Here is a 22,487-nt window from a genome sequence, read left to right as displayed (position 1 = left end):
ATTTATTCTTTTTGTATCTTCAGAGCCTGACATATAGCAAATGCTCAATGAATATTTATTAATCAATGTCATCTTGCTTTAATGACTCACAGTGTTCACAGAATCCATTCTAACCAGAGATTGAAATAAGTAAATTTTTTTTGGTTTGGACTTTTTGATAGGGATCTATTAGGATTACTTGCTTCATGGGACCAGGTGCGTCTTTGTGTATTTCCCCATCTGATTAATTAATTAACAGCTTGTGTTAGCAGACTTCTATTATTCTTCTCTTTGGGGGGTTGAGGTTAGAACCTGATTTTATTGGAACTACCCTTTAAACCCGTGTACATATCTTTCAATAATTATTTGCTTTTCACTTTTTTATAAAATTGTAGTTTACAGTTCACTTTGATTGATAGCCTTGAATTTCATTCATCATCCTAATGCTCTTAATTGTTTTGTCTTTGGGCTTGCTACAAATGAAACTACTCTAATATGGCTCCTTTAAAAATATCCTTGAGAGGCTTTCAAGACAAAACCAAGTCAAAATTGCCCCAACAAATTAAAAATGTAACTAGGATCCAAGATTATGCAAAGCACTTTGAGGAATTAAGGCCATTCCCAGTCCTTTCGATTGCCTTCCTAGGGTAACGACCCAAGCATCCCTACTTCATAATCTTACGGACCAAGCATTGGCAACTGAGTGATCAGGTCAGTGAATCTGTGATCTGGTGGACACAGGGGTAGTCAGAGATTCTGTTGATTTTAACGTGTGTGTGCACCTGTTGGGGTTTCTTTTTCTTTCACTCTGTCACTTACGTGTGAAAGCAAAAATTGTAACTGAGAAATGCTTATGTAGCTGTATGTATTAGCTACCACAGATAAAGAGAGCACATTTACACCAATTTCTATACATAAGAAACAGCTACTTAAGCCAAATAATTAATTAAAATCATGGTCACACTTCTTCTGGTCAAATGTAATCATAGGTTTGACCTAAGAGCTCCTTCGCTTAGTAAAGCTGTTATTGCTTATCAGGAAGACATAATGTTCTCAGTTTCATGGACATACAAATGATCTATCCAATCTGAGCAAGACACAAGCCTTGGGTAGCATCTACACAGATGAAACCACTTCTGGTTCTGCTTTAATCAACAAATATTGTCTTTATCGTCAGTCCTACAGCATTGGGACATAAAGTTTAGCTAAAGGCGTTTCCTGGTTTTGCCCCAGTTCTGTTTGCATGTGATGTACAGTAAAGTTGGTTATTAAGGTATTTTGAATATCATTTTCCTATTAATTTCTATTAAAACAATAATCAATAGACTATAGTAAAACATGTTTAGTGAAAGACTTTATGACAGTGACCTAATCCATAGTTTGTTGAGTGGATAGTTCTGTTTCTCAGAATGGTTGCCTCCAACTAACCATTTGTATACCTTTTGAAACATATTCCTAAGTCTGGGAACCTCATTTAAAAAAAAATTATTTATTTATTTGGTTGCATGCAGTCTTAGTTGCGGCATGCAGGCTCCTTAGTTGTGGCATGCAAATTCTTAGTTGCAGCATGCATGATCTAGTTCCCTGACCAGGGGTTGAACGCGGGCCCCCTGCATTGGGAGTGTGGAGTCTTTTCCACTGGGCCACCAGGGAAGTCCCTGGGAACCTCATTTTTAACTCGCTGGCAGCTATGCCTCTTTTCTTCTCAAAACCTACATTTCTATGGACATAAATTATATCCCTCGTAATCTCAACCCACAACCAAGAGCACCCAGAACTTGTATCTTTTTTCTCCTTACTATCTAGATATTTAGAATGTCTAAGACAGTAGGTCTAGAGTAGTATTGTTTTTCTAATGTGTATAATATATAGCTCCTGAAAATTGTCTGGTTTGATATTTCATTTGAAGCTAATATTTGAATATAACATTGGAAGCTTCCATACTTTTACAGCACTAGAAGAACCATTTGACTTTAATAAAATTTAAAGGAACAATTTATGTCTGAAAACAGTAGTTTGAAAGTTAGATAATAATCTAGGTCCCCTCCCCTGCAAATAGGTGATGAGGAATATGGTTGTAATCTTTTAAAATTCAAGACTCAATCAAACTCTGCTAAATAAGTTGCAACTGAAAAGTGTATACTTTTCTGTCAACTTTATTAATTCCACAAATAGAGTATTCATATTTCAGCCTTCCCTATTTGATTTGTAGAGCATTATTTTATGCACATTGTTTACTTCCATATTTTTCAAAAAGCTATTAATTAGCAGCTCAAAGAGCAGCAAACAAGCCATCGCATTTCTAATAAGGGAGGCATCTTTTCGAAATAGCCCTCACACTGAATCTCCATGGTAATTTGTAGCCAAGACTTTGCTGTTGTTGGGTTTGTTTTTGCTTATTTTCTGGTTTTCTTCCATATGAAAGGGAGCTCAATGAACACAACCATGGATTAGTCCCCCATGGGCATGAGTTTGAATTGGAATAAATGCCATTGTTCTTTAGCCCCAGAACTCATGTATGATACTACAAAGCATTGCTCTAGAATCCTGAAGATTCACTACTTCCTCATATGCCCATCTATACCTAGGATAAGCTTTCTGATCCATTAGTGCAGCACATTTTTCTGACTGTTAACTGAACTAAAGTTTTTTTGGGGTTTTTTTGGCTGTATTGAGTCTTCATTGCTGCGCGAGAGCATTTTTCTAGTTGCGGCATGCAGGCTTTTCATTGTGGTGTCTTCTCTTGTTGCAGAGCACCAGCTCTAGGCGCACAGGCTTCAGTAGTTGTGGCACACAGGCTCAGTAGTTGTGGCTCGCAGGCTCTAGAGCACAGGCTCAGTAGTTGTGGTGCACGGGCTTAGTTGCTCCGCCGCATGTGGGATCTTCCCAGACCAGGGCTCGAACCCGTGTCCCCTGCATTGGCAGGCAGATTCTTAATCACTGCACCACCAGGGAAGTCCCTAAAGTTTGTTTTTAAAATGAGCTATTAATATTTGTTTTGCTAAAAGATAAGCATACATATATATACATATATAATTTATATATGCACTCATGGGTTTAAAATTAAAAGTCAGAAGTCATTTTATAAGCAGGAAGTTATTTACAGCATGTAATGGAAACAATAACTGCAATTATGTCTCTAGCTTCTCACAGAAGCTGATGTGTATGAATTTTATCTCCAGCTGTTCATATCCTAAAGTTTAAAGCTTTTGAGGATTTGAATGTGGGCTCCAACACATAATTTGTGGCAATTACAAAGAACAAAGATTCGTTCAATTACATAGTATCTATCCTTGCAACGTTTTTTATCATCATAAAGTAAAAAGAATCAGTCATCTGGTAAAAAAATATGTGGGTAATTCGAAACAAACCCCTTATAAATGTCTTCAAATTGTTTTGCTTGCAAAGTGTGAATTTTTATCTTATATCCAGCTTTCTTCCCTATTGCACGTGCCATATGTGTGTGATGGTGGTGGCATTTGTCTTATGTGAGCTCTCCAAGGGATAAAGGCAATTTTACAGGCATTTTCCTTAAGCATTAAGACAGCTGTACATTTAAGAAACCCTTGGTATGCAATAAATCTTCCTTTATAAATGCTTGGCCAAGTTTTAGGCTACTGTTTGAGATCACACACAAATGTTCCTTAAACTTCTCACCTACTAAGTGAATATGAAAGCTGGTACCCAAATGAGTAGATACACGTGGCACATCCCTGCAGCATCTCCTGGCTGTGAGCAGGCCACTCTCCCTCTCTGGCTCCCGCAGGCAGCCTCCTGGGCTCCTGGGTCCTCCCTGTCCCTCTCTCAACACCCATGCTGCACTCAGTCTGCTTCTTTTCTATCAGTGAAGTTGGCCAACACCCTGAATGTGATGTGGGGACTTGTGGTACTTATTTTGACAATTTGATAATATTTCAAAAAATCTTTTAATTATGATTAAAAATAATTTTGAGTGAAGTATACAGTGAGGAGCATCCATCCGTATACAGTTACTATAGGAGCATCCATCTGTATACGGTTACTATAGGAGCATCAATCCGTATACGGTTACTATAGGAGCATCAATCCGTATACGGTTACTATAGGAGCATCAGTCCGTGTACAGTTACTATAGGAGCATCAGTCCGTGTACAGTTACTATAGGAGCATCAATCATATACAGTTACTATAGGAGCATCAATCCGTATACAGTTACTATAGGAGCATCAATCCGTATACGGTTACTATAGGAGCATCAATCCATATACGGTTACTATAGGAGCATCAATCCGTATACGGTTACTATAGGAGCATCAGTCCGTGTACAGTTACTATAGGAGCATCAATCATATACAGTTACTATAGGAGCATCAATCCGTATACGGTTACTATAGGAGCGTCAATCTGTATACGGTTACTATAGGAGCGTCAATCTGTATACGGTTACTATAGGAGCATCAATCCGTATACAGTTACTATAGTTTTCTACATGTAAGGTTAGAACATAGTATTGACAAACTGAAATAAAATTTTTTGGTAAAGACATAGACATGACAGTAATGCAAAAATAGTTTAAGGTGGAAGAGATCCTGGCGTACAGGAAACTACATGTCGTCTGAATTCCTAACTGAAATTCCTCCTTATCCTAAACCAATACCTGTCAATAGAATATAAATTTGTAAAATCCTTTATGGCTTTTAAAGACTTTTCAAGGTTAGGTACCACATACAAAAAGTGACTAGATGAAACTTTTCACCTCAAAATGTGTATATCTCTTTTTCTGAAAAAGGAAACTTTTCTAGAGAGCATCATCTAAATCTCCTTTCTCCAAAGTTCTTAAATATATGTAAAATATAACATGTATATTTTATTAGGAATTATGCAAAATACTTTCTCATTAGTTTACTTGTCAAATTCTGAATTAGTGACCTATGTCATTTCAAATGAATGATGATCAACATTCTCTTTGGCTTGCTATTAACGTAAAAATGAATGAGACCATTGATATCAGCTTTGAATAGAAAATACCGAAAGAAATAGATTTCCAATCATAAATTTTACTTAACATCAAGAGTTTAGATTTTTACAGCATGCATATTTACCACTGTGCTTTCTTCATTTTTAGTTTTTTTTTTAATACTTAGCTACTTCAGTAAAATGTTATTACTAAAAATAATATGTATATATAGAAAGAGAGCAAATGATAAAGCAAATGCAGTAAAAATGCTAGGGATCGGGGAATTTGGGTAAAAGGTACATGGGAATTCTTTGTACTGTTCTTGCCCCTTTTCTGTTAGTTTGAAATTATTCCAAGATAAAGAGTGGCAAAATTTCTTTTTTCACTATAATAAACATACTCAGTGCACCTCGAGTACTGATAACACCCTAAATCCTAGATTTTCAACCTATAAAGCCTTTCTCTTAGAGTGGGTAACTTCTCAATGGTTTCTTTCCACGCGGGCAGTATTTTCATGAGTGTGTACACTCACATGAGAAGTTGGTGAGTAGGAAATCTTTTACTAAAAGACAGGTGTCGGGGCATAAATGTGTATGTGGCTTCTTCCCCCTTGTAAATGTTCTGTCAACAGAACGTTTATTCATTAAGTTTCACAACACAGGCAGGCAGTTTTGGCATCCTGAAATGTTAGAACCAGAAGAAACCTAAATAGATCATCTATATTTCATAGATACAAATGACTCCCTGTGACTTGCCCAACGTTCCAGGCTGGTTAAACAAAGCCAGGGCCGGAATCTGGGTCTTCTGATACCCATCCAGGATATTCTCACGAACAAACAAATAAGCGAAGTTCAGAAGAAACAAGGAACTTACAAAGTATTCTCTTGTACAGAAGAAAACGTGCTCCATCTAGTTGAAGAAAGAAAGAAGGAAGAAGGGAGAGGGGAAGGAGGGGAGGAAAAAGAGAGAGAGACAGTATTTTCACATGAAAGGCCAAGGAAAATCAACGTAAGTCTGGAAGGAAGGAGACTGGAGAGAACAGTAACACTGAGGCAGGTGGCAGTGGTGACAGAGACTGTGACAGCTGGAGAGCTTAGAGACCACCTAACAGGAAGGATATAGACCTAGGAGATGGAACAACTGAAAAAGAGAATATAGCAAAAGCAAAGAAATCCTAGGATGTAACTTAAAGGTTGGAATGGAAAGGCAGAGAGCATTCTTGCTACGCTTTAAAGGGCAGGAACTCTACCTTTTTCATCTTTATTTCTACCTTCCCCAGTCCCACCTGCCCCTAAATATACACATGGCAGGTGCTCCACAAATGTTCAAGGAATTTCATTATGTAGCATTGTCTGCAACGATCTACACAGAGATGGTGCCACAAACCTAGGTGAACTGCAAATACCATCTGATATAAATCCCATTCATTCTTCTCCCATGACTTGAAGCAGAGAATCATTAAAAAGTGGACTAAACTTATAAAAATAAGAGATAGTGATTTATGACTTGAAACAGGAAACACAGGAGAATAAATATTGAGGATCCTCTAAACCAACTGTTAAAATATTTCCAGATTCTAAAATACCTAAAACTGTGGAGCAGTGTCAGGTAATGGACTTACCTACATGAGAAGGATATGACTTCATTTCCCAGGTGCAAGTTCAGTGTAAGACTTCAGTATGCCCTGTTACTGCATATACCCATCTTGCATGAAAGAAAATACCATGTAAGCCAAACTCCTTGATTTCAGGAAGCTCTTTTTGAAACTTCAGACTTAGCCCAAACTACCAGATGGTAGTAAAAACATATTCTCCAACAGTAAAATGATAACGTGGTGCTTTGGGGGGAGAGGTAGGACCTGTTTATCCTTTACACGATGATGCAGTCTGCTAGGCTGCCTATATACTGTGTATACTTGAAAGTTCCTAAGAGAATAGATCTTAAATGTTCTCACCAAAAAAAAAAAAAAAAAAAAGGTAATTATGTGGTGGGATGGAGTTGTTAGCTAACTCTGTGGTGGTCATCATTTTTCAGTATATAAGTGTATCAAATCAAGACATTGTACACCTAAAACTTACACAGTGTTCTGTGTCGATTCTATTTCAATAAAGCGGGGGGAGGAGAAAGAAGATAATTTCCCAGGAAAGTCACTCAGAGCTTCATTCATTCATTTGTAATTTATTTAACACACCCAAGTCTCCCTAGAGACAGAGGAAAAGGGTACAGAGGGGAATAAAAGTTCGTGTCCTCATGGAGTTTTCATTCTAATGAGAGAGAGGGAGGATAAGTGAAAATGCTAGAAATACTGTGAAATAATTTAAAGCATGGTGGCTGAGACAGGGCAGGGATAGAGAGTGACCAGTGGAGGAATGGGTATTGCTGGATCAGACCAGGAGACGGGGAAGGGGCTCTCTGAGGGGGTGAGACCTGAGTGATACGCGTGGAGCCTTTACTGTGTTGGTGATCCATGATGAGCAGTCCACACTTGCATTTTCACCTCCTTAGGAGCATGTGGAAGCTTGCAGCCCTATCGGTTTATGGTGGCCACCCTCCCACGCTGCTGTGTGAGTCTGAGGACTCAAGGTGGTAATCTCAAATCCCTCCTGGGGTGACACTTTGGCCCAAAGCATTTAAGCTTGTTGTTGAGGCCATAGCTGTGGATGCATCTTCCGTAGGCTTTCCTACTGCTATGTCCTTCCCGCCTCACACTCAAAGTTCAATGCAGAACAAGGAGATCTTGTTTCAGGCATGAGGTTTTCTAACACCCACGGCTTCTCACTTCCTCTCTCCTTGGTGTATACTTAAAATGATCCCCTTTTTCAAAAGGGACTTGGGAGCATCTCAACAGGGTAGGGATTATATATGTTAAACAGCTCAGCTTTACTGTAGTTAACAGCTCTACTCATCTGCTTTAAATGTATTTGTTTAACGTACAGGACACAGCAGAGGGCTTTCTGAGTAGGTACGTGAGCTACATTTCTCCACACATACTTAAAACAACTGAACATTTTGAAATCATTACGGCCATAAAAATACATAATATGTTGTTTTAGGCATGATAACTACTACAAGTGAGCGCTTTGTGAATCCCGAGTAACGGCAGCTTTTCCCCATTCGTTTGCCTGGAGATACTAACAAGTATCTTAAAGGTCTACGCCCACTGTTTTCCAAGTTACTCTGCTCTGTATGACCTGCCACCGAAGCACTCAGCGGATTTTGACACAGGCAAATAGAAGTGACAAGTGCGTTGATTTAGACCCTAACCTTGAACGCTTTCCATAGAAAATATACAAAACCTCTTTTGAACTTTGCAGTTGCCATTTAAGCTATACTATGCTGTCAGCATAATGTGTCTGACAGTCACGTAGTTCTAGGCCTGTGTACATCTCCCAGGGTTACCTTCAAGTGAAAAAGCTGTGAAACTTCAAACATTGTTTCCATTTTTTGTACTGGGTAAACTGAATGTCTTTCAGGTGATCTAACTTTTAGACCAGTGGGTTCTGCCTCATTTTTACATATTAGATTTTGTTTTATTTAAAAGTATACATTTACTTTTTTTCCTGGTGAGACTCTTGACTGTGATTTCAATTTTATAAGGCCCCAAAAGCAGAGATTAAAACTTTGGCTTATGAAATGCCCCACCTGCCATTGGCTAAATTCATCCATGAAGATCCCAGAAATAAATTCTCTTTCTCTGAACTCCTGTAGTACATTGTACCTAGCATTTATCTATCCCGTGTTACCTTGCATTTTGGGTATTTATTTACAAAGCTAATCACTCAAATTTTATCTTAAATCCACTGAGGACAGAGAGTTTGTTTTAAACATCTTTTTATCACCCATCACAGTGCCTTATTGTAAGGTGTTCAATGAAAATATTTAATGAATTAAAGAATATATTAAAATGGTAATGAAAGTAGCCTGTAACTTTCGTTTGTGAATGGTGCAGGGCATTCTTCCCCAGTCAGTAATTATTTGATACACTTCCCCAGTAATAGTTGCTTTATCACCTGAGAAAGTGGGGGGAACCCTCCACGTAAGCATCACTACAAGTCCGAGTTCAGAGGTCGTCTATGTCCTGTCTTTTACACATTGCAGCACTGGGGGTGAGGGGGACCCAGTATGAAGGCAAAAGTCATAGAAGCAAAGCTACAGCACAATTCTTCTTGTCCTTTTTGTAAAATAGATCATCAGTATCTATGTTGTGCCGGTACCAACATCTTACAGTAATTATTGTTTTTATTTTATGCATTTTATATTATACTCCACCACAAATGATTACTAGTGATTACCAGATATTATCACTTTGTTAGATGGAGATTGTTACTTCTGTTTAGTAGATGGAAAAAACAGAAGTTTAAAGAGTAAGAAAATTCCAAAGGACTATATGGCTCGTCAAGTGGCAGAGCCCAGATGGGAACCTACGTGTTCTTGGTTCTCCAGCCATTGGTTGTTCCTGTGACCCACAGCCGTTCACCCCAAACAATGTAAATGTCATCATGACTGAAAAACTATGTTCTTGAGAGATCCAGCATTTCTGAATTTAGATAAAAGGCTTAAACTGGAGGAAGTGTAACCCTAAGATATACCTCATTAATATTCTATCAATTCTGGAACATGATTTTATTACTGCTCATTAACAGCACAGTCTCCTGCACCTGGAAAACTGGAGATGCCTGTAATTCTAGTATAGAAGCTAGAAACTTTTTATTACTACCCTGAGTATCATCAGTGCTAACTTTAATGAACTGGCACTTCTGGGGAGAAAGAAATAAAATGGTACCCTCAGTTTAAGGGCAAGGTCATAGGGAGTAATTTTTTATCATATGTGTAAAGTAGACTTTCAGGTAATTGCTGCCAAGTTACATATTGTTCACAAAATGTTAAGTGTTTCTATACATATCATGTCCCGTTATAGAATGAATACATAAATGAAGATGTGGATGCTAGAGTTATTGAATACGAAGATAACCGGCCTCTCCTAGATATGTTTCTGCAGAAGCCAATGGGTTTACTGTCCCTCCTCGATGAAGAGTGTAGATTTCCCAAGGCCACCGACCAAACTCTTGTAGGTGAGTTTTAAATTCAGTATGTCTACATAGTTTTCATGTAATACGGTCATGTAGTTATGAATGACTTTAAAAAATGTTTTTAAATATCTAGTAGAGTATTGCTGTGACAAAGCCTGCATACCTAACTTTGGGGAAGAGGCTTTGGATCTAATACCTAGACCAGTGAATGTTTATAATAGGGTGAAATATTTAGTGATGAATTAAACAAGTTTCAGTATTGGACTTCTCCTTATATTATGGTAGAGCCCCAATCATAGGATTTTATGTTAGAAATGACCTTAGTAATTATCCAGCCCAAAACTAGAAATTGGAGGACAGGGCAAAAGGACAGCTCCAGAATTGGAAATGAGATACCTAACAGGGAGGAAATAAATTCATCTGTGATGTTCTTGTCATTTATCTGACTCACTGATTGCCTATTCCCTCCTCTAGTTGGACGATACTAGATGGAAAAGAAAATAACCCCAACGTGGTGGGGAAATCATTTCATACTAGTCCCTTGATTTTGATGTTAAAATGTACCTTCTAGGACATGAAATAACAGAGAACTTGTGCTGGTAAAACTGTTGTAGACATGCCTGTATGATCCTATTGTGTTTCCTATGTAATCAATAACAACCTATAGCTCTTCTTATAAAAAAGAGAACCAAAATACCAAATTTCTAGGCTCATGGCTTCACATCCAGCTGTGTTTCACAAAGCTCTCTGGACAATCTCAAGTACTTAGTTTCCTTCCTCTGTACCAGTGGTTCTTAAAATGGGGTCCCCAGGCCAGGAACATCAGTATCCTCTGGGAACTTGCTAGAAATGTTAATTTTTGGATCCCACTCCAGACCTGTTGAGTCAGAAACTCTGGGGGTGGGACCCAGCAGTCTATTTTAACAAACCCTCCAGGTGATTCTGATGCTTGCTAAGGTTTGAGACCTGCTGACCTAAATCGTATTGGAATGGTAAAATTCATGATCTCAAGTTTTGCCTTACCATTTATAATTATATTACAAATCGGCTTGTAATAACTATATAAAATTTTCTGTGTTTATTCACTGCACATTTTCCATTTTATGGTGAAAGAGATGATTCTGTCAATTGGTATTTTTTTTTTTTTTGCGGTACGTGGACCTCTCACTGTTGTGGCCTCTCCTGTTGCGGAGCACAGGCTCCGGATGCGCAGGCTCAGTGGCCATGGCTCGCGGGCCCAGCCACTCCACAGCATGTGGGATCCTCCCGGACCGGGGCACGAACCCGTGTCCCCTGCATCGGCAGGCGGACTCTCAACCACTGTGCCACCAGGGAAGCCCTCAATCGGTATTTTTTGAGGCCCTCCTACATGCTTGATATTGGAGTTAAATTTTTTTCTACAGAAAAATTTGAAGGTAATCTGAAATCACAGTACTTCTGGAGGCCTAAAAGAATGGAAGTTAGTTTCGGAATTCACCATTATGCAGGAAAGGTAAGAACTCTGAAACATTATAACTGAGTTTCTCTTTAGTCTTTCATTGAATAATAAGGCCACGAAAATTATGGCCCAAAATATTTATAGATGGCTGTAATGATATAAAGAGTACATCTTTCTGATCCTGAGGTGTGGCTTGGCATGTGGTTGGCTGCCAATGGATACCTATTTTTTTCTTCTTTTAATGATAGCCGAGAACCTTTTATATAAACTGCCTTCTTCAGACTTGAGTTGCTTCTCTGTCCATGGCAGCCTTTGTCTTTCCTCCTTCCCAACAAGAGAAGGTACCAGGCTGGAGGTACGGCCAGATCCCTGAGCTGATTAGTTAGAATTAACTGATGGGCTGTCATGCAGTCAGAGGAAGCAGTGTTTATGCATTGGTGGATACACTTCCTATACCAGAGCATACCTCAGATATGCCATCCTACATATGGAAAGAAACCCAGGAGACAGTTTCTTTCCCTTCTGTAGAGAATAACAGATCTTTCCCTCACAATGATGTTATAAATATTGGAGGACTAAGAAGATATTCAAATCAAGAAGGAATTCATAGACATATACAAACAAAATAAAATACCACAGAACCCTGAGCGTTCTAGACTAGTAGAACTTCTGTGTCAGTCAGTAGTCCAGACTTTAGTCATTGAAAACAAAATCTACCTTAAATATCACAGTTATAACCTTTCTCATGATTTTCAGCATGTGATTTTCCAAATAAGCCTACTTTAAAATATTCGTTAAGAATTTCCTATGATCATTTTATCCAGTTCTTTTAAAATTAATTTATTTATTTTTGGCTACATTGGGTCTTTGTTGCTGTGCGCGGGCTTTCTCTAGTTGCGGCGAGTGGCGACTACTCTTTGTTGCGATGCGCGGGCTTCTCACTGCGGTGGCTTCTCTTGTTGTGGAGCACAGGCTCTAGGCACACGGGCTTCAGTAGTTGTGGCACGCAGGCTCGGTAGTTGTGGTGCATGGGCTTAGTTGCTCCGCGGCATGTGGAATCTTCCTGGACCAGGTCTTGAACCCGTGTCCCCTGCGTTGGCAGGCGGATTCTCAACCACTGCACCACTAGGGAAACCCTATCCAGTTATTTTTAACAACTGTATTAGTCTTTTGGGCTGCCATAACAAAAATACCACAGGCTGAGTGTCTTAAACAATGGAAATTTATTTCCTCACAGTTCTGGAGGCTAGAAGGCCAAGATCAAGGTGCCAACACACCTGGTGAGGTCTATTTCCTGTCTTACAGATAGCTGCCTCCTCCCAGTGCCTTCATATGGCCTTTTCTCTGTGTACGTATGGGGGAGAGAAAGAGATCTCTGGTGTATCTTCCTCTTCTTATAAGAACACTAGTCCTGTGGGATTAGAGCCTCACTCTTACAGTAAACTTCATTTAACCTTCATTACCTCCTTCCAAAATACAGTCACATTGGGGATTAGATTTTCAACATATTAATTTTGGAGGGACACAATTCAGTCTATAACAACAGCCACATTGGACCATCCTACAAAAATCTTTGGGTTGCATTGATCTTTAAAAATCTTAAAATTATTTAGAAGTGCCAGAAACACAAACACCCACAGTGTATTTAGACCACACTACTACTGAGACTAAATCTATAAAAGCCTTTTCACTGCAGGTGAACCAATTATCTTAGAAATGAGAATACCTTGGTGGCCCCAACCCTCCAAATAGAGAAGGGAGACCCACAAAATTTCCAACATGATATAATAAATGGGAGGAATCAAACCTCTTTGATTATTTCAACCCAAATACAATCATTATGACACAAATGTTTCTCTGAAAAGATATAATGTAAGCCTGGAGAGGTTCACTTTTCCAACCAAGTTGTAAGGGACACCCTTTGTAAATCTTTGTGTACCTGTCACTTAGCGCTAAGTAAAGCTCTCAGTAAATACCTGTTGGTAATGATAACGATGCTGCTGGTGAGGATGAGGGTGATGACACTGACTGTGACAATGATGATAACATGCTTTATCAACAGGTCGTCTATAACGCAAGTGGGTTCTTAGCTAAAAATAGAGACACCCTTCCAACTGATATTGTGCTACTTTTGAGGTCGTCAGAAGACAGTGTAATTCGGCAGCTAGTCAGCCACCCTCTAACAAAAACAGGTAAGCTGAGGCAATTTCCTTCCATTTTTTTGGTGTGTGAGTTGGTTTTATTTTTACAAAGAAGCTAGGTTTCCATTAAAGAAAAGTTTTGAATTACTCACCAGAAAATACGGTGGTGTCCTAGCTGCTCACTAAAAGAGCACCGTCACCTTCAGAGAGTTCAGAATTACCTGCTGTGTCAGGAGTGGGCAACATTGGATGAGTCCTTGAGATTCTGCAGGTTTAGTGAGTTCTGCCTAATTGATTAAAAAGTTGTGTGCCTTTTTCCAACCAACCATATAATCCTTGCATTTGCTTTTAAGTAGAAAAAAAATGTAGTTTGGTCTTTTTCTTTATTGGAGTTCAGAATTGTTCTCTGCACTTCACTTTTTATAGTTTGTTGAGGTATAACTGACACACAATAAAGAGCATATATTTAGACAGTAAAATATGATGAGTTCTTGACGTACATAGATGAATTTTCTGCATCTATTGAAATTATCATTTGTTTTTGCTTTGTTTTTGCTTTATATCTGTAAATATGGTGAGTTACATAGATTGATTTCTGAACGTTTTACCGACTTTTATTCCTGAGAAAGTCTTTTTTAAAAATTTTTATTGAAATATAGTTTTTTTTATATTGGAGTATAGTTGATTAACAATGTTGTGTTGGTTTCAGGTGTACAGCAGAGTGATTCAGGTATACATATACATGTATCTATTCTTTTTCTAGTTCTTTTCCCATTTAGGTTGTTATAGTATATTGAGCAGAGTTCCCTGTGCTATACAGTAGGTCCTTGTTGGTTATCTATTTTAAATATAGCAGTTTGTACATGTCAATCTGAATTAGCTTTAGAGTAGGTTGTATCTTTTAGGAAAATTTTCTATTTAATCTATGCTGTCAAATTTATTGACATAAATTTGATAATATCTATTTAATCTATACTGTCAAATTTATTGACATAAATTTGATAATAATCCCTATTATCCTTTGAATGTCTGTAGATCTTGAGGTTATATCAGCTCTCTTATTCCTGACATAGATAATGTATGTTCTCTCTCATTTTATTCTTGATAGATTTTCTAGATGTTTATCAATTTTATTGATATTCTCAAAGAACCAACTTTTAGTTTCATTGATTTTGTCTATTGAATTTTTAGTTTTAATTTTGTTGATGGTTTTTTTTTTTTGCTTTTGTCTTTATTGTTTTCTTCTGTTTCTTTCAGGGTTTATTTTGCCTTCTGATTTCTGAGATGAAAACTTAAGTCATTGATTTAAGAAAATTTCTTCTTTTCTAATATAGGCATTTATAGGGGTTATTTATAAGTATTACATTTAGTTTCTAAATATATTGGGATTTTCCAGGTATCTTTTTATTATGAACTACTAATTTAATTTTGTATTGCTCAGAAAGCATACTTTGTATGATTTAATTCATTTAAATTTATTGAGACATGTTTTATGGCCCAGAATATGCTCTATCTTGTTTTACGTTTCATTTGCACTTGAAAATAATGTGTATTCTGCTGTTGGTGGGTGGAGTATTCCATAAGTGGCAATTAGGTCAACTTGGTTGATAATATTGGTCAGATCTTCTGTATACTTACAAGTTTTCTCTCTCCTGGTTCTCTCAGTTACTGAGAAAGTGGTTTTGAAATGTCTGACTATAATTGTCAATTTATCTATTTTTTCTTTCATTTCTATCAGTTTTTGCTTTATGTACTTTAAGGTCTGTTATTGGATGCATAACATCTAGAATTGTTATATCTTCTTGATGAAGAGTCCCCTTTATTATCACTGAATAACTCTTTTATGTCTGGTAATAGTCTTTGTTCTGAAATCTACTTTGCCTGATATTAATAGGAAGACTCCAACTTTCTTATGATTAGTAGTTAAATGGTGTATCTTTTTATGCTTTTAACTTCAACTTATTTTTGAGTTTATATTTGAAGTGGGTTTTTTGTAGACAGCATATAATTGGGCGTTGCTTTTTTAAATCCAACCTGATAATCTCTGCCTTTTAATTGAGGTGATCAAACAATTTACATTTAATGTGATTAGCGATATGGTTGGGCTTGACACTATCTTGCTGTTTGTTTCCTATTGGTTACATCTGTTCTCTCCAGGCTTCATTGGGTTCCTCTCCCTGCATTGCAACATAAACCCTCTGGACAGAAAGCTGGAGTAATCATAGGGCTCACCTCATTTGTTTCCTCTCTCTCAGGGATCAGTGTCCTATATTGATGCAAAAATTGTTGCTCCTAAACAAATACTACATGATTCCACTTATATGAGGTGCTGAGAGTAGTCAGAATCGTAGAGACAGAAGGTAGAATGTTGGTTGTCAAGAGCTGGGATGGGGGGCATGGGGAGTTCGTATTTAATGGGTATAGAATTTCAGTTTTACAAGATGAAAAGGGTTATGGAGATGGATGGTGGTGATGGTTGCACAACATTATGAATGTATTTAATACTACTGAATTGTACACTTAGAAAGGTTAAGATGCTAAATTTTATGTTATGTCTATTTTACCACAGTAAAAAAATGGGAAAGAAAAAAAAACCTGTTCCATAGACTTCGTATGTCTTTTTAGTTGTTTTAGGTGAGAAGGTAATCCAGTTTGTGTTACTTTATCTTGTTCATAAAAAAAGGTCTTCAGTTTTGACTTTAACAATTGTCTACTGTAAATCAACTATACTCCCATAAAAATTTTAAAAAAAGAAAGCCTTTGAATGTTAGAAACAATACAATTGTATTAAAGCTCCAACTTTGGAGCATTTAGCACAAACAGATTGATGCGGCTCTCCCTTGTCTCATATTAACTCTAAAAGATGATATATATTATAAATATTCTTAATAAAGTGAATTCACATAGAGATAGCCATCTCTTTTTGTATCTGCCAACAGCATCTACGCATCTAATTTCATGTTTTCACCCTTATAAAATATGCAACCAGGTTCTCAATACTATGCCATGTCTCCTGACTTTCAGCAGAACAGTGTCTAGTTGGCCAGGGAGGAGAGCAGAACTCTATAGTCAAAGGTGTTTCAGTAACTCAACCTCAAAGCTATCAAAGGTGTTTGGGGTTTACATTCAGCTAGATGTGTACACATATAATAATAACAATGACAATAGATAACTTTATTTAGAAATTGCAGTGTGCTAGTCACTGTACTAAGTACTTTCATTTACTTCTAAAAACAACACTCGGGATTCCCTCGTGGCGCAGTGGTTAAGAATCCGCCTGCCAGTGCAGGGGACACGGGTTCGAGCCCTAGTCCGGGAAGATCCCACATGCTGCGGAGCAACTAAGCCCGTGCAACACAGCTACTGAGCCTGCGTGCCACAACTACTGAAGCCCACACGCCTAGAGCTTGTGCTCCGCAACAAGAGAAGCCACCGCAATGAGGAGCCCACGCACCGCAACGAAGAGTAGCCCCCGCTCACCGTAACTAGAGAAAGCCCGCACGCAGCAACAAAGACGCAACGCAGCCAAAAATAAATAAATTAAAAACAACACTCTGAGGAGGAACTGCTTTTACAGATGACACACTGAGACTGGGGAACGTTGAGCTGCTTTCTCAACATTACCCCGCTGAGAAGTCTTAGAATTAGGCTTGAAAGCTCAGGTTCGTTGGTTCTACATTATGCTGTCTCCAAGATTCTAAAATAACCATGGCCCTTTGCATGCAAATATGAAATATAGTTCGGCCAGCATTAGGGGGAAATACATCAGAATTGCTGGCAGCTCAAATCTCTAGTTTGTTTTATCACAGGTTCGTTCATCAGGTCAACGGTAGATGCAAAGAGGATATATTTCTCTGAAATTAAGATCTACGCTAATTTTAGTTCTTCTGGTATGCATAAATGAGTTTTTGAAAGGCTCTCACTTTATTTTGTTGTTAAATAATTTTATGGTTAGTGTGTAAATTTTGTTAAAGGGAAATTAGTAATCTTTAAATTTCCTCTAGCTGCTTGATTTTCAGATAGACTTAAATTTTTACTTTATGTTTGGTTAATATTAAGTAATGATATTTATTAAGCAAAGGGTCTATCCTAATTCATGTGCTTCTAGCACTTTGTATGTTCATTACGCTTCCAAGAAATCTCCAAGTCTATGATCACTTTTTCCCCCAATTAAGTTATTTTTTTAAAACTTTCCCTGGTAATCCTAAAAAAGAAAGAAAGAAAGAAAGAAAAAGAACAGTAGGCATACTTCCTGAAGCTGCCCCTCTGATGGTCATCAGTTACCGTCTCTGTCCGCTCAGCTCTGTTCAGCAAGAGTCACATTTCAAGAGGGAACCATGCCGAATGCAGTTTCAGCCCCGCACAAAAGTCACACCCCCTGCCCAGCACTTTTCCTGGGGTGATGAGGGAAAGGGGATGAGAGCAGAGCAGGGCGCTGCCAGCCGCACCCCAGGCAGGGCTCCTTCCTGCGCCCTCATCTCTGAGCCAGCCTTCTGCAGCCACAAAAAAAAAATGTGAGGAATTTGCCAAAATATGTAGCCTCATTGCCTGCAAGAATGAAAGAGAAACAATCTTCCTGAAGTGACACGGAATTCTGGAGATATTTTGAACATTCCTACTAGGATGATAAACTCTTGGCTCATGGGTTAGTTGGTGTATTGTGCTTGGTGGGAGGTGGGCAACCAGTGAAAGAGAGCTGACATTTCCAGGCACCACGGGCCAGACACACTGTCACCTGTCATCAAAATCCTGTGAGGTAGGCGTAATTATCCACATTTTATGGACTCACACTGTGACTCAGAGACTAAGTAGATGATCCACAATTTAAACATTACGGCTGGTATGCAAACCCAGGTCTTCCTGGCTTCAACGGACGTAATCTTTCTCACTGCGCTGTGATTTTCCACAGCCTTGGGTTGTGTACAGTTACAGAGCCCTAGCACCAGGCATATATTTCTGAATTTTAGGTTGAAAACGTCCTTTGCCCTCAACCACACTTGATTTGCTTATAACCACTTCATGTGAATTAATGATCCGTATGATTTTTAAGGCCCATTGTAAAGCTTACATTTGCATTAAAGGAAGTCTCAGATGCTATTTAGCACATACACACAAAGAAGCAAATTGCTCCCTTTGTCCTAATCACCCCATATCTTGTAGCAATTAAACGGAAATCCAACACTTACCTCTCCTTTTTCTAGTCCCTAAGCTGGAGTGTTTTTCTGAATTTAAAATTTGTTATACATTTTCAAGTAATATTATTTTATTTCTAAGTGTCTCAATAACTAGTTAACCAAGCACGTGAGTATGAATATTGCAGGGCCAGCAATGCTTATTTTAACATTGAAGTAAATGGAGGAAATCTTCTACCATTAAGGATTCCAAAAGGTGTATTAATTTTATCTACATTCCCATAGGTAATCTGCCATATTCTAAAACTAAAAACGTAATAAACTATCAAATGAGGACTTCAGAAAAATCAATCAACGTGACAAAGGTAAGGAAATGTATTTTTCATGGCAGTTGAGTCTAAGAATCTAACCTTTACAATGGAAGTATTTGTATGATAAGAGTAAACAGCCTTTCCCTTCGTTTTCTCCCTTTGATCTTTCTTTTCTACTTAAACAGATATTTATGTTATGTTCATGTTACCGCTAGTCACTAAGATAATCATGCATTTCTGATATATTCCTAACTCTTCATTTATAGCTAGTTTTAATGTTACTCTAAGACCAACTAAAAATGTATTAGCTAAGGTCAGAGATACATTCCATGCAAAACTGATTAAAATCCCAATGAGACTGGCAAAACAATTACCTTAAAATTAAAATTCAACATTTTGTTATTTTATGTGTGTGAAGGCATAGACTAAGGAAAATTCCACGTGCTCCCTGTAGAGCATAAATTACAATAGGTGCTGAACTATCGCTGTCTTTCTGGGTCTTAGGGTGAAACTGGAGAAGCCACCCGTCACGCCAGAGAGACAACCAACATGAAAGCACAAACGGTTGCATCGTATTTTAGAGTAAGATATTAAATTATGTTGTGTGTGCTTAGGCATGTTATTTATTCTAAATGGGAGTTACAGATTAAAAGTAAGCAACAAATATCAGAGAGCTATTAGCAAAAGAGAATTTGTGTTGTATTTCATTTACTATCTGTTAGATACACGATATATTACAGTGCATTCTCAAAAACCTATGGGTTGGTTTACTTTGGTATTTTATTGATGAAATTATTGTATACTAGGTCAATCTTAATGGCGGTCTGTAGCTTGGTTACAATTTGTCCATAGAACCAAACACATTTTCACTAGAATAAAGCCTAAAAGGGTTTGAAATTCAATGGTAGGAAAACCATCAGCCCTCCTTCCCACCCCTGAATGATCTTAAGGTAGACAGATGGGACAAGGTTGAGCATCCACCTCCATTCCACATCTCCCTGTACCTAGACGAGCTGAACACCTCAAAAGAAAAACAGAACTGGTGTAGGCATAGGACAAAGAGAAGGGACACCAGGGAAATACCAGTAACATGCCAAGGAAGTGAGTCACTGTGTCCTTAGCATAGGACCAAGGTGACCTTTCTTCCTTGGACAAGATAGGAGAGAAATAGGAAAGAAAAGAAGCACTTCGTTCTCTCTGTGCCCTGGAGAACAAACTCTAGATGACCCTGCCTTCATTATTGGTTCCAGTTCTTGTTTATCTCTCTGATAAAATCATACTAACGAGCCAATGAAAATGAATAAAATACCTCCTAAAATTTAGAAATGTATTAATATCATGTAATGTGGGAGAAGGGGAGGAAATGGGGTTAAATTTACTACATGTTCAGTGAATAAATCCAGTCCCCTAACAGAGTCATGAAATACTTTTAAAAATAACTGGGTAGCTTTATTAAATATTTCTCAAGTCCTAAGCTCGTAGCAGACAGTGTGTGCTTAACATCTTTGAGTAGCACGTAGTGCATTTATATGCTTAATATCTCGTTTGCTGCCGGTACATCCACCTTACAGCAGGCTGCAGCACAGCTGAAGGACTGAAAGTATTTACAGCCAGATTATTTTCGTCTTTAAGTGAGTCATCCAAGACCATTATCATACCACTGTTGTTGACATCAAACAGTGTGTGTATGTTCCAGCCACGCATTCATAAAGTCGTTTTACACCTCGGGCTGCAGTGAAAAGGGATAGGAGGCAATTCCGTATAGTATGTACCATATTTTAAGTTATGTTTCACTCTGCAGAGGAGGATGAACATGATATAATACTCTGCCTTGGTCCCTAAGGAGCACCAGTGTCTAAATTGTGGGAGCTCTTGCTCAGCACACCAACAGACACGTCTATCACCTTTCTATCTCTAGTGTCTGGCAGACGTTTGCAATGATGACTCCCAGATAAATGTTATGAACAGGGCCCCAAAGCGGCAGACCCCAGCTGTTTGAAGAAGCTCACAGCTGAGTGTCGGTGCCCAAGAGGAAGCTGTGCAAACCCAGTGCTTTGTCAGTTGCCCAATCCCAGGATTTGGTTTGCACTGGCTTTGTAACCCAGGCTTTATATTTCCATCAGTAAAGGAGATTCAGCCGTCAACAGCTGTCTATGTTCATACACTCGTTGCCTTGCCAACGATCGTAATCCCGGTCTTTGACATACTGGTTGGTTGGGATTTCATTTTAGTTGAGCCATGATTATCCTACTGTGTTATACTTGGTTGTCCAGCAGTTGGCTGCTGTTTTAATACGGTATTGCTGCAGAAGACGGTTTTCATATCTATGTGGTTAAAATATTTCTAAAATCAGAAGATTATCAAGCTAGAGCAGATTAGAATACTTAAGTGGATTTGCTTATTTTTATAACTGTGTCTTACATAGTAAAATGCATTAACTTCTCAGTCCTTATTTTAAACTAGGAGATGATACTGAGAGGGATTAAAGTGTTTACTTTCGTACTTTCTAAAAAAAAGAACTAGACAAGGAAAGTAATCGTATAACGAGGAAACCAGATTGTGTGCTAAATATTGTAATTTGGCCAGTTTCCCTGAGAGGATATAATTACTTCCAAACAAGCTATATCAAAAATAATTTCGTTTATTAATTAAAGTTGCCTTAAGAATTCACAGGCAAGGGCTTCCCTGGTGGTGCAGTGGTTGAGAGTCCGCCTGCCGATGCAGGGGACGTGGGTTCGTGCCCCGGTCCGGGAAGATCCCGCATGCCGCAGAGCGGCTGGGCCCGTGAGCCGTGGCCGCTGAGCCTGCGCGTCCGGAGCCTGTGCTCCGCAACGGGAGAGGCCACAACAGTGAGAGGCCCGCGTACCGCAAAAAAAAGAATTCACAGGCAACCTTTTAATAGCTAAGTTCCTAGTTATTGCCTCTACATTTTTATGAGTAAATATGTATTTTTAAAAATATACTATCAAGAAAATATTTATTAACACATATATCCCTCATTGTGAATTACTGTGTAACTCTCAGTTTTCAGATTTTATTCTTATAATTAAAAGAAAGACCTGCGAGCTCATAAGTTTCTGAATGGTACGCTGGGAATTTTTATTTTTGTTGCATATTATAGTATTCTCTGATGGATTTGTTATCTAAAATGGTGGTCGGCCAACCTCACTTTGTCCGCTGCATCAAACCAAACAATGAACGTCAGGCAAGAAAATACGACAAAGAGAAAGTCCTGCTCCAGCTTCGCTACACAGGCATTCTGGAAACAGCGAGAATTCGAAGGCAGGGATACTCACATCGGATACTTTTTGCCAACTTTATAAAGCGGTATGTGGCCTTCTTTTTAGTTTCCATGTACAGTAAAAATCCTTGAGAAGAATGATAGGAAACAGAAAGAGAATCATGCAGGGGTTCTAGAAAGGAGGCATTTTGTTCATGAAAATGATTGTGTGTCGAAAGAGCAGGTAACTTAACTGGGGCTGGAAATTTCTGTTGTCAGCTGAGAGACCCAGGTCAGAGA

The 22,487-nt window shown here is 38.4% G+C and overlaps 1 protein-coding gene across 1 annotated transcript in view; it reads left to right on the top strand.

Moving 5' to 3' along the window:
* MYO3A (myosin IIIA) overlaps positions 1-22,487 on the top strand; it is a 170,475-nt gene that overhangs the window by 101,473 nt on the left and 46,515 nt on the right. The window contains exons 19-24 of the mRNA XM_029236397.1: positions 9,834-9,987; positions 11,349-11,437; positions 13,446-13,575; positions 18,942-19,021; positions 19,472-19,549; positions 22,089-22,294. Coding sequence (XP_029092230.1) covers positions 9,834-9,987; positions 11,349-11,437; positions 13,446-13,575; positions 18,942-19,021; positions 19,472-19,549; positions 22,089-22,294 — 737 coding nt within the window. The remainder of the gene's footprint in view (positions 1-9,833; positions 9,988-11,348; positions 11,438-13,445; positions 13,576-18,941; positions 19,022-19,471; positions 19,550-22,088; positions 22,295-22,487) is intronic.

This window comes from Monodon monoceros, unplaced genomic scaffold, assembly GCF_005190385.1.
Source record: "Monodon monoceros isolate NGI ecotype Baffin Bay Population unplaced genomic scaffold, NGI_Narwhal_1 Super_Scaffold_21, whole genome shotgun sequence".
In the NCBI taxonomy this organism is placed as follows: domain Eukaryota; kingdom Metazoa; phylum Chordata; class Mammalia; order Artiodactyla; family Monodontidae; genus Monodon; species Monodon monoceros.
The sequence above is the reverse complement of the archived record's forward strand: the minus strand, read 5'-3'. Positions and strand labels throughout refer to the sequence as shown.